General features: G+C 40.3%; 1 protein-coding gene across 5 annotated transcripts; it reads right to left on the bottom strand.

Annotated features, from left to right (window-relative positions):
• Positions 1-248: 248 nt before the first annotated feature.
• Positions 249-8,685, bottom strand: LOC115171296 (phosphomannomutase 1). Of its 5 annotated transcripts, none has more exons than XM_029727986.1 (8): positions 8,174-8,685; positions 5,969-6,053; positions 5,075-5,166; positions 4,770-4,861; positions 4,359-4,458; positions 3,886-3,961; positions 1,271-1,386; positions 249-923 (listed from the first exon to the last, which is right to left on the bottom strand). In XM_029727986.1, the coding sequence occupies exons 1-8, from the start codon at positions 8,252-8,254 to the stop codon at positions 801-803; spliced, it is 765 nt and encodes a 254-aa protein (XP_029583846.1). In that variant the 5' UTR covers positions 8,255-8,685; the 3' UTR covers positions 249-800. The 5 variants fall into 5 exon arrangements, with proteins under 5 accessions (XP_029583846.1, XP_029583843.1, XP_029583844.1 ...); XM_029727983.1 differs by having other exon boundaries at positions 5,969-6,086; XM_029727984.1 differs by having other exon boundaries at positions 5,090-5,166; positions 5,969-6,086; positions 8,174-8,678.
• Positions 8,686-17,249: the final 8,564 nt, after the last annotated feature.

The following is a 17,249-nucleotide window of genomic DNA, read 5'->3' on the forward strand; positions in this document are numbered from 1 at the left end:
TATATTTGAGTTATAATTAGTTTGTAAGATTTGTAAAAATCTTGACAAACAATTACAATTAAATCTATTTCAATCCCACTTTGCAACAAAATGTGAAACAAAGTCAAGGGGGTGCAGACTTTCTATAGGCACTTAATCTGAAAGTGGACTGGCACAGAGCAAAAAAACTCTCTTCTGTCTCGCTCCATTTTGTTCAAAGACAACAGTAGTCACTTCCTACATTCACAAAGAAAACAAATGATCCAAAACCCAGTTTGTCAGATAACTGTATCAATATTAGTGCAAAACATAAGTGGGTATTTACATTATATACTCAAAATGTATAGAAATCTTCACATGATATACACAAAAGAGGATTGTCTTACAGAAGGGCCTATAAGACATTTTGGTTAATTTGATGTCACATACAAATACAGGGACACACTACAAAAAACATTGGGTTGATAGATGTTAAACAGTCAGATATTACATTAAAACCTTAGAGAAACACTTATTCATGATAAAAAACTGAAAACATTAGTACACTTTCTCACATTGTTTGAGTTAAAAAGCAGATCTGTCCATATCTCATAGTAATTTCCATGGGAGTCCAGCCAATGTGAATTACTGATGATCCCTTTATGTGTCCAGTGCTAGTTAGAATAATATTATACAACAACAATGCATTGATTACTTAACAAATCTGTAGTGGTTTACCTCCCATCTCCACCTCTTGTCCTTCAGGTGCTCTTAGTACCTGCCCTGAACAACAGGGGGAGCCCAGGGGAAGCTGACTGCGAGAGTGCCTGCTGCACGATTTATCACGACTCATTGGCAGGAGCTTTGAAGAAAATCTCTCGACAGTGCCTGGCTGTGTCCTCTGGTGAGTATACTGTGAAACCAATGGTGCGCGGGTCGTTGAAGATCTCATAGTCGTTTCCCCCCTGAACAGAGAGGAATGTAGATACAGCTTTAGAATCTGCTTGTTCACAAATAGGTTTGCACCGACTGCCCTTTTCACCCTTGTCGGCCTCTTTCCTTGTTTCCTCATTCACTCTTTATCTCACTCTATGTCTCAGTAAAAGAGGTTAAATAAACACACAACCATCACAAAGCTCATTCAATATTCTTTCAGGCAGGGGTCAACTCCACTTAGATTGACAACAACAATGATCTCTGAACTTTAACCTTTTACATTCAAGCCACAGCACAATCCTACTCTCATTGCTATCTTTAGCCTCAGAGCATTCCCCACCACTGACATGTCCACAAGGTCCTCCCCTTCACTTACAGACGACGTCTCGTTGCCAAAGAAGTAGATAGTGTCCAGGCCCTCCCCCTCCAGCACGTCCAGACAGAGCCTCTTGTCCCAGCCTTCAGGGAACACGTCAAAACTGATGAGACCGCCTGAATAGAGAGGCACACAAGGGGGAATAACTCAGTCAATTTCAATTTATACATTACAATTTAACATCATGTTACTGAACAGAATATTAGTCCCTCCCATAAAATAAACCCTCAGTCGTGTTTTAGTGATGATTATTAACGCATTACAACCAGCTTTCTCATGCCGTGTCAGGGATATTTGTTTTGGTTGGTCAATGCACTGATGAGTGAGGATGCCCAATGCATGTAAAATAGGTGTGATATTTCCCCCATTACAGGAACAGCAGCTTTGAGATATTTTTAAGTCTGCAACTTCTACCGGTTAATTAATGCTGCACATTTCTCTGCAACAGACTTGGCGCCCGACACATTCTCCCCTCGAAAAGCATGAAAGGTTATTAAAAGCCCCAATCACTGTGCTCAGTTCAGCAGAACAGACTTATTTATGCTCTGTGCATCGACTGTGTGATGATGGCTTTGACATACAGTCTGTGTCCAGGAAGACAGTCTTATTATTGGTGATTATTCACTACTTGGCTGACCTCCATGAGGTCACTAACAGTATGTGACAGACATCAGGCTGCCCCATGAGGTGGACTCAGTTCCACAAGCACAGCCTGTGGCTGACTCCTTTCTTTTAAATCGCTCTTTCCTTTTCATTCTACAACCAGAGCAGTTAGTCTTTAAATTCTACCACATATTCAGGTCAATGAGCTGTGAATGTGCACGAAAAGCCATCAGCAAAGTAAGTTTAAATTCTGCTTCTCGCCCATCCCCCCTGCCTTCAGATTCTACTTCATTACCCCCCAGTGTTTAAAGTGGCAATCAGCAGTTGAAGCAATAACAAAGCACCCTCCTCACCACTGTTTCAGTAAAAGGTGTAGCGATGGGACTGTAGAAATGTAAGCACTCTCAAATTCAAAGGAAGAGCTATGAATGCAAGGACTGACCATCCATGTTATCAAAAGTATAACTTTAACCATGTTTTTAGGATATACAGTGTTTGTTTATATTTACTTTGTTTACATACTTTGGAGTAAAACTAGCTTATATTTTGTGTTCTGATTGGGTACGACAGTTGAACTAAGATGATATGGCATTTAAAAGTTATATCCTTCAAGAATCAATGGTTACATATCATTAATTTATTAGTCCAAACATGGATGTAGCAACTGCTGCTTGACCCTAAGGGAAAGCTCACAAATGCAACAGCTAGGGAGGTTTCAGCCAATCAGAGGGTGTATTGGCCACAAACACCCACATCCTCAGCCCATCCCCCACACAGTTCCTTCCCTGCCCCTGGCCATGCACCATAAAGGTGAAAGAAAACAGAGCCAGGACAAAGGTTCCTGTATTTGACGTGACGCTGCAATGTCGCCTTTTGAGCTGAGTGACACGGGCAAAAATCTATGGCGTAAGAACAGACAGTGCTGCATACACATAAACAGTATTGCATATGTGAAATGTGAACAAACCAAGGCAGGGTAGACGTGCAGATACAGACTGAAATGAGCAAACACATAAATCTTATCCACTAGCCTTCTCATTGGCTCGTTTTATCAGGCTCTGCGGCTGCAGTTCAAACAGCCCTCCAACTGGCTCTGCTGCCAGTGCTATGAGCATCAGCTTCCACATCAGCAACCAGAAGGATTCCCAGTTAATTCCCAGTTAATATCAGCAATCAGAGGGATTCCCAGTTAATTCCCAGTTAATATCAGCAATCAGAGGGATTCCCAGTTAATTCCCAGTTAATATCAGCAATCAGAGGGATCCCAGTTAATTCCCAGTTAATATCAGCAATCAGAGGGATTCCCAGTTAATTCCCAGTTAATATCAGCAATCAGAGGGATTCCCAGTTAATTCCCAGTTAATATCAGCAATCAGAGGGATTCCCAGTTAATTCCCAGTTAATATCAGCAATCAGAGGGATTCCCAGTTAATTCCCAGTTAATATCAGCAATCAGAGGGATTCCCAGGGCAGTCACTCAGTTAGGGTGAAGTAAGGCCGTTAGGATGAAGTAAGGATGAATGTGTGTGTTTGTAAATACTGCTGCTACTGGCCCAAGGCTTTAACAGAGTACCTTATGAAGACAACAGCCTTATCTCCAGCTGTTTGTGCAGCTGCCTGAATTGTGTACAGTTTCACAGGTCATTAAGTAAGTCCTACACCTCGTTACAGTCAGCAAACACCTAGTCTGACTAACCAGAGAAAAACATCTCTGAACCTCAGAGAGTGGAGCAGGGGAGAGTAATGTTTAATGAAGTTGGGCACAATGTGTCCAGGAGATTGACTACGCATGGCAGATCGTCTTTGTGAACTGGCAGATAGGAAACAACAGCAAAGGAGCTAGTACATTCAAGTCATAACAGGATTCTATCTGAAAGATAAATGAGTCTTCAAATGTAGATATCACACCATGCACAGATGGCATACAAAAGAATACTGAAATACAAGACTAGAGGTGCTAATAGTTACACTGATATTAATTCCCAGCTCGCATCCTGTGCCAGTTGGCTTACCTCTAGTAAATCGTAGACCCTTCCCAGCAAACTCCTCCTGCAGGGCCGCAACAAACTTCTCCCGGATTTTCTCTCTCTGTGAAGAGGTTAAGGAAAGGGGTCAGGCTTCAGGCCACTAAGGGTTAAGCCTCTCCACATCACCCATCAGACCACTAGACCCTCCATAATGTGTGGCTGTGAAACATCAATGGGATGTCTGTTCAGCCATCTTGAAAGCTCAGCATTGTTTTGACTTGTTTACTCTCTTCCTCTTTTAATAGGAGCCAACATAACAGAATATAAGAGAAAATAATGCCTTATTGCACTGTGCAGTGATTTGAGGTTATAAGATGTTGAAAACATGACTCAATCAATAACATGTGCTTTGTTTGTTTACTATTCATTTTAAAAAGTTTATATGTTTAGGTGTTTTCCTTAGAAGATAATGGCTGCTGTTTGGATCATTATTTAGGCACTCTTATACTGTGTAATACCTTGTCAATTTCAGAGAATTCGATTCGCTCCTCAAGTGTGCAGCTCCGGCCAATGGGGGAGATGTTCAGCATTCCGTTGCGGAATTCGATAAAGGTGCCCCTGAGGGCAGAATAAGGCATTAATCTGTAAGAAGAGACTTTAGTCTGGCTTTGTTACCAACCATCATACAAAAATTCTAGAGATTCTAGCGTTAAGAGTCAGAATTGCTTTGTTTCTCAAGGAAATAAGTATTTCCACCCAGATACAGATCAATCCTTCTGTCTTAGTCTCTCCCTTAGGAATGCTGACAGAGCCACCATTCCTTTCTCCAATGCCTACAGCTGTGATAGACAGGTTGTAGTGGCCATGGGGCCTCTGAATGACTAGGATGGAAAAGGAGCTGGAAGTAGGTCAGAGGGAGGGAGTCTCACCTTTTCTTGGGCAGCTTGATCAACCCCATGTAGCTGAGACAGAAGTTAATGAGGTCCTGTAGTAGTTCCTCTCCTATCTGGTTCTGGATGGCCTGTAGGACAGAGGACCTAGTTCAAATATTTGAACTGTCTTTTCTTATTACCACAGTGCAGTTCTCTTAAAGGCCTGATCATAACTTTCCCTTCCAATCTTCTTAGCTGAGTACAGTTTACAAGAAAAAAGGTTGTCCCTGCATGTTGTTTACATGGAATCAGGTTTAAATAGCTTGTTAGTGAGCCAAAAAATATTTTACTCCTTCCCTCACCTCAGTCACACCCACCTGTTTGGAAAGGAGCTTCCCATCTTTGTACTGCACCGTGCCATTCTCAGCAAACACATAGTCAAACTTCTGTATCACTATAAGAGAAAAAGAGGGCAAATTAGGTAAAAGTGTGTTACTGTGAGAACATTCATAGTAAATAGACAACACAAGCTACCAGCACATAGCCTAAAAAAACCTCCCCCAACTGGAACACAGGCATGTTGTACCTGGTGCAGCGGGATTATTGGTCATTGCAGATTACCACCTATGTAACACTACCTGGAACAGTCCAGTTTAATCTCTGTTCTGTCCATTCACTGTACACATATCTCACATGGCTAGAGTATCAAAGTACTGAGCATCTCAATCAGTCTTGCATAATGATCAGGATAGAGAACTGTTGATGCAAAAAAATGCACTGAAAACAAAACCTTGAATGCACTAGTAGCACTCCCACTTATATTTCCTCTATCGTTCGTTGCTTTACTTCTGTTGCTGCTCTGAGGGATAACTGTCAGCTGTCAGTGTGTTGGTGGCCAGTCTCCACTGCTGTGTGTAAACTCCACCACAGGGTCAGTGTGTCAAGGTAACACAGGTACATGAGCAAACATGTAACTCCATCTGGGTCCATGTGCGACCCGGAGTGGAGACTTCAGTTATGACGTAGCTGCTTTCGTCTATGTCTGTTATTTATGGACTGATGTCAAATGAGAGTGTGCTGCCAACATGAAAGCCCCTAAACTGTCTCTCTGGTGAATTTCCCTGAAATAATTTCATGACCATGAAAGCGACAGCCTTTTGGGGTTTGCAAAGCCCTGTGAGAGAAAGGCAATAATGTGGGTTTGAGGGTGAATATGTGAGTGAAATGAGACCAAAGTGAGAATGAGGAGCGCTCACCTTCATCTCCCTCACCCAGCTGCTCTGCGATCTTTGAGTAGTCTGATCCACCCACTATGCCGATCTTCACTTTCCTGCGCAGAGACTGGAAAAACTCATCCAGCTTAGGGTCAATTTTCTGCAGGGTGTAAGCACACACGCATGACGCGTACACACAACGAATGCACACACAGAGGCACACACACAGTCTGTACCTGTTTGTGTTGTCTATCATTGAAAACACCGTTTTAGGGACTTATAATATAAACTGTGACAAGACAGGCATTTACAGTCCTGAAAACTGCTTTTGTTGTCTGACCACAAAGCAGGAGAATGCTTTTGTTTGTGAGGTTAGGTAGCATAGACAGAGTGAGATTGGCATCTGTCTCTGAAGGAGGAGCAACTTTTATAGTGGTTTATTCCTCCTCTGCAGAAATAATCCTATTAAACCAGCTTTCCATCTTGCCAGAGAGACTTGGGCAGACGGATCAGGCAGGGACCGCTTCATGCTCACATGAGGAAACTGCATTACATAATATAAGGGCAGTGGGTTTATTCTGCACACTTATGTCTCTGTGACCGACCAACGGCTGCTGAACTGGACACTGCCTACACGACGGTCACTGACCGTTTCTTTACATCACTGGTTCAGACACTGAGACAAGAATGCCGATAGACAAAAAAATATCATATTGTAGGCTATGTTACAACAAAGACATCATCTTGTGATGATGGGCAGAGATAAGCGGGATAATCAACATTTGTATCCTGTTTAATTTAATTATTTGAAGACATGGAGAACTGCCTGTTTTCACACATGACAATTGCAAAGACATTCATTGATGCAGCGTTGTGTAACTGAGTTAACCATTTATCAACATATGAATTAGTAATTTTTGTTAAACTACTGAAATAATTATGAAAAGCACTAGAGAGCCGTTTCACTGATTATTAATTGATTATCTTGCATTTCAAATCTGAGGGTCAAAAGAGGCTGAGGACATGACTAATAGGCTACCCCCATTATGAATGTCAACATCCTTGATCGAAGTAGTCAGAGTTTTTAGGGTAGGAACTCCATGTGACTCTTTTTCCCATGTACCCAATTTAAGTTGTTTACTATCAGTTATCTGTCTGTTAAAGTTCCAATGCAGCTGTTGTTATCTCAAAGTCAAATAATGTCTGGTTAAAAATGAAGTACCTTAATTGTCAAAAAGAAACAAAAAATAGCTTCAGAGCAAAGAGCAATTTCTCAAGCAAGAATTTAGCTAGGACTGTCTGGGAGTTGTCTGAGTGGGGAGGGGAAAACAAAGAAATGTGCTGTTATTGGCAGAGAGGTTTGGAACTCTCTTTCTCATTGGTCTATTAACTAATTTCCTGCCTTATCACCAGGCATGCCAAAACTCCATCCCACCAAAACAGGCTGAAATTCAAACAGCTGTCTTTTCAACTAGCTCTTACACTAAAGGGAATTATTATAATTTTCAAAATTTCACAGTATTATTCCAACCTAATAGTGTGCCAATATATATACAACACTGGGCTTTTAAGGATTGGCGCGAACAGCTGCAAGGTAATTGATACTTCATATGGACGGACTTGAAACTTTCAGGAAAGGGTATTTTGAATAAGCATAAGCAGTGTCCCAGTGTAACAGTGGTCTAGGAGGGTTGACCATCACCAGGAAGCTATATGAAACTTGACATCATACGTGTTGTGCAAGTAGGCAACAGTAGCCCACAGTCGTGTTCTCTTAGGGACGGAGGACATAACGTTCTTCCAAATTAATTTCTCCGCTCCATGGGGCGCGCGCTACTTTTAGTGAAATACAAGCTTCAGATGCAAACGAAGACATTTCAGTTTCATTCAAAAGAGTTGGCTGACGACTGCATTTGTAGGCTACAACCACGGGATTAAATAATATATGAAAGCAAGAACTTAGAAGGACAGAAAATGATGCTGTTTGCCTACATTATCAGGAAGTACATCGACAGAAAATAGTAAATCATTTCATAACGTGCAGGAACATTCCAGACCTTGCAACAGATAAGACATTGACATTATTGCTACAGTTTTGCGCTATCAAGATGGCATGGCAATTGGCAAAGCGCCCTATAATTCTTTAAAAATAGAAAGGCTTGACAAGTTCGACAGCAACATTAGAAGAAAATGACAAACAAAACACAATTAATACAATGGGATAATGAAAAATGTTATTTAGCCTACCTCTCTCGGTGGGGTAAGAGTGCCGTCCACGTCAAATAAACACAGAATAGTCCTTTTTGAAGAACCGTTTGATTCATCCATTTCTTATTTTTCAATGACAGTGTTACTAATGTGTAAGTAATGATAATGTTACTAATGTGTAAGAAATATTCTGGGTAAGAGTGACGATTTTCTGATCTTGCCTCTTATGCAAAACAAAGACTACTGTATAGGCTACAACACAGTACACTGTCAAATGTATTGCCTACCACTAGTTGGATGAATAATATATGATATGCGGTCTAGTAGATAACGACAAACCATATCCAATAGTTGTTTGTTGAACTGTAGCTTATCCTCAGACTGAAGACACCGTTTCCGATCGAATTCAGATAATCATCACAGGCAGCTCGACACGTCTCAGGTTTATTTTGCAAGTGTCTCGACTCTCGTAAGCTACATGCAAACAGCCAATCGCAGCTTCTATGGTTGATGACGCGAAGTGGGTGTTGGCAAGATATATAAAGATAGAAGTCCATTGCCCCCCATGTCAAATCAAGACTGATTAAGACCCATCTCAACAGTCATTCGACCATTCACCTAGAGGGGAGGACAGTGCTCAGACTGTGCCTATATATGTACAATGTAGGCTACCGTATAATAAATTCACAGCCCAAGCAATAGAATGATTCCTTACTGCATTTCAGGCCAGCCAGGGCATTAATCAGGGCAGCCAAGGCAGTGAGAAATGTATGATGAATAACGTTTAGCTGATAGATCCATCAAGTGTTGCTTTAATTACCTCTGTAAAATGGAAAATAGATCCAACTTCCAAGATACACACTCACACTTGGCTCCGTCTGGATAGAGTTGTTTTGCAGAATTACCAGGACATTCGTGTGTGGTCGCTTTTGTTATCAGTAAGTTAGTTGTCCACAAGACGGCAGGCTAAAACAATATACATGCCGGTGCCCTATGGAAGCCAAATAGCATAGTGCAGAACAGCTATATCCCGAAGGAGGTTCTGAGGGCTGTTAGATGGATTTGTCTGTTAAGGATATCTGCAATCCTAACATGTCTTGTGGGTGGTGAGAAACTCAAATAAAGATGCAAGGTCTGTCAGCATCAAATGGAAAATCATGTTTACATAAAGACATGGTTATAGTCCTGGTCCCTATTAGCACAGATGGCCATTTGTTCTGCGTCACTCCTTAATAAACAGTCCATATTTTGATATTCTAACATCATGAATGGACATGAAAACCATGCATTTCAAATACATTTCGAAAATATTTCTTATTGTTGCATTGTCGAGAAGGAACCCACAAGTAAGCATTTCGTTGGACCACGTGTATCCTGTACATACAACTAATACAACTTGCAACTAAATGAATTAAAACTCCTGTCGTGTGTCTTTTATCCTTCTACCAGTTATCTACCAGTTATCTACCAGTTATCTTGGTATACCCTTGCTCTATATTTAGCTGATACGCACAATGCACCTTCATCTAGGAATCAATATCAGAGGCGTACATTTTATAGAATTCGCTGGGTTTTGTATAACCTCATTCACCACTTGCAGGAGAATGGCTACATAATCATGAACACAATAAGACTAACAGCATCGGTTGGGATAGTTTTTTTATTAATAGGACTATCACTAGACTATTCTAAGGAGATACTAGGTATAAGGGCCATCTGATCAATTCACAAAGGGTTGTCCATTGAGCAACATTTAAGACAAGGTTAGGTAGACTTTGATTTTTTTTGTGGCTTTTTTAGTCAAAAAGATTGTTGTAATGTGATTAATGGACAATGAACTGAGGTCAGAAATGGAGATCATACAATGCTGAATTGCAGCAGGTGATGAATGGCTTTGCATAGCCACCATTAATTACCTACAGTGAGGGAAAAAGGTATTTGATCCCCTGCTGATTTTGTACATTTGACCACTGACAAAGAAATGATCAGTCTATCATTTTAATGGTAGGTTTATTTGAACAGTGAGAGACAGAATAACAACAAAAAATCCAGAAAACGCATGTCAAAAATGTAATAAATTGATTTGCATTTTAATGAGGGAAATAAGTATTTGACCCCCTCTCAATCAGAAAGATTTTTGGCTCCCAGGTGTCTTTTATACAGGTAACGAGCTGAGATTAGGAGCACACTCTTAAAGGGAGTGCTCCTAATCTCATCTTGTTACCTGTATAAAAGACACCTGTCCACCGAAGATTCCAAACTCTCCACCATGGCCAAGACCAAAGAGCTCTTCAAGGATGTCAGGGACAAGATTGTAGACCTACACAAGGCTGGAATGGGCTACAAGACCATCGCCAAACAGCTTGGCCAGAACTACACGGGAGGATCTTGTCAATGATCTCAAGGCAGCTGGGACCATAGTCACCAAGAAAACAATTGGTAACACACTACGCCGTGAAGGACTGAAGCGCCCGCAAGGTCCCCCTGCTCAAGAAAGCACATATACTACATGCCCGTCTGAAGTTTGCCAATGAACATCTGAATGATTCAGAGGACAACTGGGTGAAAGTGTTGTGGTCAGATGAGACCAAAAGGGAGCTCTTGGCATCAACTCAACTCGCCGTGTTTGGAGGAGAGGGAATGCTGCCTATGACCCCAAGAACACCATCCCTACCGTCAAACATGGAGGTGGAAACATTATGCTTTGGAGGTGTTTTTCTGCTAAGGGGACAGGACAACTTCACCTCATCAAAGGGACGATGGACGGGGCCAGGTACCGTCAAATCTTGGGTGAGAACCTCCTTCCCTCAGCCAGGGCATTGAAAATGGGTCGTGGATGGGTATTCCAGCATGACAATGACCCAAAACACATGGCCAAGGCAACAAAGGAGTGTCTCAAGAAGAAGCACATTAAGGTCCTGGAGTGGCCTAGCCAGTCTCCAGACCTTAATCCCATAGAAAATCTGTGGAGGGAGCTGAAGGTTCGAGTTGCCAAACGTCAGCCTCGAAACCTTAATGACTTGGAGAAGATCTGCAAAGAGGAGTGGGACAAAATCCCTCCTGAGATGTGTGCAAACCTGGTGGCCAACTACAAGAAACGTCTGACCTCTGTGATTGCCAACAAGGGTTTTGCCACCAAGTACTAAGTCATGTTTTGTAGAGGGGTCAAATACTTATTTCCCTCATTAAAATGCAAATCAATTTAGAACATTTTTGACATGTGTTTTTCTGGATTTTTTGTTGTTGTTATTCTGTCTCTCACTGTTCAAATAAACCTACCATTAAAATTATAGACTGATCATTTCTTTGTCAGTGGGCAAACATACAAAATCAGCAGAGGATCAAATACTTTTTTCCCTCACTGTATATACCTCTCAAGTTTCACAACAGCAATAAATCACATCGTTGATTTGGCCTGGAATCTATTTGTGCCTTTAATTTGTAACAGGATGTCACGTCCTGACCTTAGAAAGCTGTTATTTTCTATGGTAGAGTAGGTCAGGGCGTGACAGGGGGGGTTCTAGTTTAGTTTTTCTATGTTGTTATGTTCTAGTTTTGTATTTCTATGTTGGGTTTTGTTTGGGATGATCTCCAATTAGAGGCAGCTGGTCCTCGTTGTCTCTAATTGGAGATCATACTTAAGTAGGTGGTTTTTCCACCTGGGTTTGTGGGAGATTGTTTTTGAGTACGTGTATGTAAACGCTGCGTCACGGTTGGTTGTTTTTTGTTCTTTAATTTATGTATTGCATAGTTTCACAGTGAAAATAAAATGTGGAACGACACACACGCTGCACTTTGGTCCGCTCCTTCCTACAACAACCATGACACAAGATATTATTTCTGTGCGTATGTATAGTGAATATAAGAATGATGTTAAAGAAAAAGCCATCTATGTTTGACTTTAAAGACATGCTTCAGTTGGCCTTAGTAACATAATATCAATTAACGTGATGAATATTGAGGCCAGTCGCTCAGTCTATTTTAAAAGGCCCCATTAATGCCAAAGCCATGAATAGATAAGGGGCTGCCCTATGAGGAAGTAGATAACAGAGCCGATACTGTGAAGCAGAGACAGGATTACTTACAGCCACAAGACACAACACACAACTTACAGCATGCCTCAGTGAGTTTACCATTACTCAACTATCACTTTCCCCTTCATTAAAAATGTGTCAGGGTCCTAGTCGGGGTGACAGCCTGCTTCTGCAGTATCCAGAGCTATGTATTATCTGTGTTTTTGCTAAATATTTTATTTACAGGACGGACAGAGATAAATAGGGCTGGCTAAAGGAGACAGATGATCACTCAAGCCATAGGGATCCCATCATGAGCCTCAGTCACTGAGAAGAAAACACTGAGAGACCCTTCAGCGAACAGGAAATACTCTGCTTGGACGTGTGGGTGTTTATTGCTCATAAACACTTTGTGATGCACAACAAATCACTCTATGCAGTAGGCAAGATTTAACTTTTTACACAATTTATGATTTATATTTGAAAATGTGTTCATGTTTTAAGTAGTAGTACTTATATTAAAAATGACTTCTTTCTTATTTATAGTATGCCTACAGGTTTTGTCTGTGTTTGTGTGTGTGAGGAAGCATTTACATAGACAGTCTTTCTACATGTATCTTTTTATAGATGCACTGAAGTGTTCAGCAAAGTCCATATTTCTGAGGGAAACAAAAACATCCATAACAGGCATGTGTCATGCCACTCTGTCCAGTGGCAAACAAGGAGCTTTACAGTCAGTATAAAAACAATCTCTTGTTCCTTTAACACATTATTACTCCATAACTGAATCTGTCAAAAAAAAAATTATCCTCATGGTTAGGGAGGGATTTAAGTCTTCAAGGAAGGGTGCTTTTATCCAAAGCTGAGGGGCTATCTCGTGCATCCTATCTTTTTTCATCTATTGACATTCCCAAATCCACTTGCTGTACCTTAGATAGGCTTTTGTACAACTTCATATGGAAAAACAAGCCACATAAGATAAAAAGAGATGTTATCACCAACAGGGTTTGTGATGGCGTCTAAATGTCTTAGATTTCACTCTCTTCAATCAGATATCAAAGGTCAACTGGACTAAAAGGTACATAAAAAATCCTCATAGTTTCTGGAATATTATACCTCATTTTGTTTTTCAGAAGTTCGGAGGGCTTAATTTTTTACTACAGTGTCCATATATTGTGGGTAAACTTCCTGTGAAACTGGCGTGTTTTCACAAGCAGGCTTTAATGTGCTGGGCTTTGTTGTATAAACACAACTTTTCACCTCATAAATGTTTTATATGGAACAATGGGTCGATATTATATAGAAACAAGATGTTGTTTAAACATAAATGGTTCTCGAAAAACATTGTACTTGTCAGCCAATTAGTTGATAATAGTGGGAATCTATTTACACGGAGAGAATTTATGGAAAGATACAACTTTGAGGTTTCAAGCAAGGAATATGACACTGTTATTAAAGCTATACCTATTGGGATAAAAACTTTACTTCAGAATAATACATATTTTGGAATATCTCCGATTGTAAGCGATATTCAGGTGAATGGCATTGGTCTACTAGATACGAAATTCAACAATCGTTTATTAAGGGATATTTTCTACAGGAAGTCTATTCCATCTGCAATATTTTGTTGGGCTTCATCGTTTGATGTAAACTGGCGCCGTGCTTGGCTCACTCCACACAAATTTATGGTGACCAATAAAGTGAAGGAGATCTCCTTTAAGATAATCCATAGATTCTATCCGTGTAATAGCTTGATTTCTAAATACATACTTGATGTTACCAGTGAATGCAGTTTTTGTGAACTAGAAACTGAATCTATTGAACACTTATTCTGTAATTGTTTATATAGTGAAGTGTTCTGGACTGATGTAAAACTATATCTTGGCCTCAAATTGCATACAACCATTGAAATTTCTAAGTTTGACATATTTTTTTGCTACACTGATTCCACAATTGAACGTGAGTATGTCATAAATCTCTTTATTTTATTAGGAAAATGTTTCATACACAAATCAAAATTTATGAAGAAAAAGCCCCTTTTCTTAATTTTTTTATCTGATGTGGAAAACTATTTAGAGTCTTTAAAACGTATACAAAACAAAATGTCAAAAAAATGTATTCGCTATATGTCTGTATTTGATTTGATATAATGTGGAATAGTTTTATTTAATTTTTTTCTAATTTCTTTGGAATCCCTCTGGCTGTTATGTTTATGTTTTGCATGTTACTGTTAATAAAAAATAAAAATAATAATAAATAAATAAAATTAAAAAACATTATTACTCCATTTGCTAATCAACTGGGGTGTCCAAGCAGAGTATTTCCTGTTCTGTTGTTCCTTTAACACATTATTTGTCACAACGTCCACAGAAGGTGGCGCCTCTCCCCGGTCGGGCGGCGCTCGGCGGTCGTCGTCGCCGGCCTACTAGCTGCCACCGATCCATGTTTCAGTGTCTGTTGGTTACGTCTGTTTTAGTCTGCACCTGTTCCTTGTTTGTCATTAGTGGGGGCTATTTAGTTTGTCTGTTTCGTTTGGGATTCGTAAGGGATTGTTGCTTGTTACGTTTATTGCAGTGGGCAGGTTAACTGTATGTGTTGGATTGCGCAACGTATTTTGTTAGGCATTAGGGTTGCCGGGCTGCGCCCCGTCTATTTGGATTTTGGAGCTGTTCTCCTTCCTTTTGGTGATTGTGCACCCTGCCTTGTTGCTGTGTTTGCTCTTGGCTGTATTAAACGTCTGTTCAACGGACCTCAGTCTCCTGCGCCTGACTTACCCCTTTCCTGCTATCTTGGATAACGTGACATTATTACTCCATTTGCTAATCAACTGGGGTGTTTGAAGACGGAAGCATTATCAGTTCTCTCTCTCTCTCTCTCTCTGTGTTAATGTGGCAGAATAACTGTGTTTCCCAAACCAACCCAGTCATTACACTTAGACACATTCAATGTAATATTTATATACGTTTTTATAGCCCCAGTGACCAGTTCTTCTTCCTGAACACATCGGTCTACGTGTAAGAGTGTGTGCAGAGTACATGACTTGAGTAAACAGAACTAACAGCCCATTGCCTCAGAACAAGATGGAGTTACTGTCAGAGTTCAAGGTATTGGGGCAAAGATGTTTTTATGCCAGAAAGAGATGCACACTCAGAGTAAATACGCCTAGGTGTTGACATGGCAACCCAAGCAATACACACACACTGCAAGTCATGATATTCTGTTCATTGAGGAGCAAAACAACAGCAATGTGAGAACATGAATAATAACGAGCGCAATAATGAATGATACACATGGAGACTGGGCACAATCTTGGAAGGAGGGCAGTAAGGAGGGGAGGAATATAACAACTCAAACGCATATGCCAGTCTGGAAAATGTATTGTAGTCTAGACTACAGTACACACAGGTTCTGCCACAGAGAAGGCATATGTGTTTCTGCAACCAGTTCTCTTGATTTTACATGAACTATACATGTTTTGGATAATTGAAAATAAAATTGTGTAATAGCCTATAAATGTATGAAAATGTTTAGTTGATATGTCTCTCCAAAATGTGTGAATTTCATAAAATGTTGTAGTGTATGTGTTGTTACATCCATTTTTTGGACTTATAAATTAGTTGTATGTACCCATTGGTTCTTGAAGAATATAACTCATAAATATCTCATGAGCTTAGTTCAACTGTCATAAACCATCAGAACCATAAAATATCTTATTGTTTTACTCCAATGTTTGTAAACAGTGTAAATGTAAACAAAAATTGCATAGCTTCAAAACATGGTTAAAGCTATCGTTTTGATATCATGGATATTTCATTTATTTTAGTTTAACATGCATTTAACTAGGCAAGTCATTTAAGAACAAATTCTTATTTACAGTGATGGCCTACCCCGCCCAAACCCAGACGACGCTGGGCCAATTGTGCGCCGCCTTATGGGACTCCCAATCATGGCCGGATGTGAAGCAGCCTGGATAGTCAGAACTTGCATCCATAGCTCTATCTATGAATTTGAGAGTGGGTACATTTCTCCAGCCCCGTTACTCAGCTTTTTACCAAAACAGTGGCGGGGAGTTCACTTTGTTATTGTTTCAACTGCGGATTGCCCCTTTAAAGGGCTAGCAAACAGTTTTATATGCTTGCAATCTACCTGCTTTTATAACCGACACATTTATCTGCAGCACACAAGGCGTCCATTTTATGGACTTTTGTGATCTTCGCCCCTCTCCCTGCAAAAGCTCTCCCTTCTACTGAACGTGGAGTTTCTGGGGCATTCCACATTTACATTTTAGTCATTTAGCAGACACTCTTATCCAGAGCGACTTACAGTAGTGAATGCATACATTTCATTAAAAAAAATTCTGTGCTGGCCCCCCGTGGGAATCAAACCCACAACCCTGCCGTTGCAAACACCATGCTCTACCAACTGAGCTACAGGGAAGGTAGACTGTGTTGATATAAAATAATTCTGTAATTTCCATTGATTTCACATCTGTTTGTCCTCAATACTATTTCACATCTACCTGTTTGATTTTCACATGCCTCCTTGTGAACTGGTCAACATTGCTTTGTCTTAGTTTTTCTCTCTTGTATTTTCATTTCTCCTAATTCTCATTAGGAGAAACACATTGTTTCCTCCAATTCCTTCTACTAGTCAGTTGAAAATTGGATTTAGGCCTACTCACCTGTATCCTATACAAGGAAACAATAGAGACTCAATAAAGGCCATGCTTAAAGAGATAAATTATCAGAGGCAAGTAGATTATTGTAGGGCCTACAATAAGTTAATAAGGGCAATTACAATGTTTCTATAGGGTGTTCTGCATACTACAGGATTATTCCCATAAGTTAACAGGGTCAACAAATAGCATGTTTATAAACATGATTAAATCATTCAGTTTCATATTGAGATATATAAATAAATGAACTGTAGGTGTCAGGTATAGCTGCCCTCCCTCTTCTGTGTGCACAATCTGCCAACTGGTGGTTGTTCATTAACGTGTGGGACAGAGTGGCTGACAGGTACTATCTCACTGAAGCGCTCACTGGTGGATCTATTGCCTTCGCTACTCCTTCAAACCTTTCTACTTTTAATATCAAAGGGCT

The sequence above is a fragment of the Salmo trutta genome, chromosome 32 (assembly GCF_901001165.1).
Source record: "Salmo trutta chromosome 32, fSalTru1.1, whole genome shotgun sequence".
Taxonomy (NCBI): Eukaryota; Metazoa; Chordata; class Actinopteri; order Salmoniformes; family Salmonidae; genus Salmo; species Salmo trutta.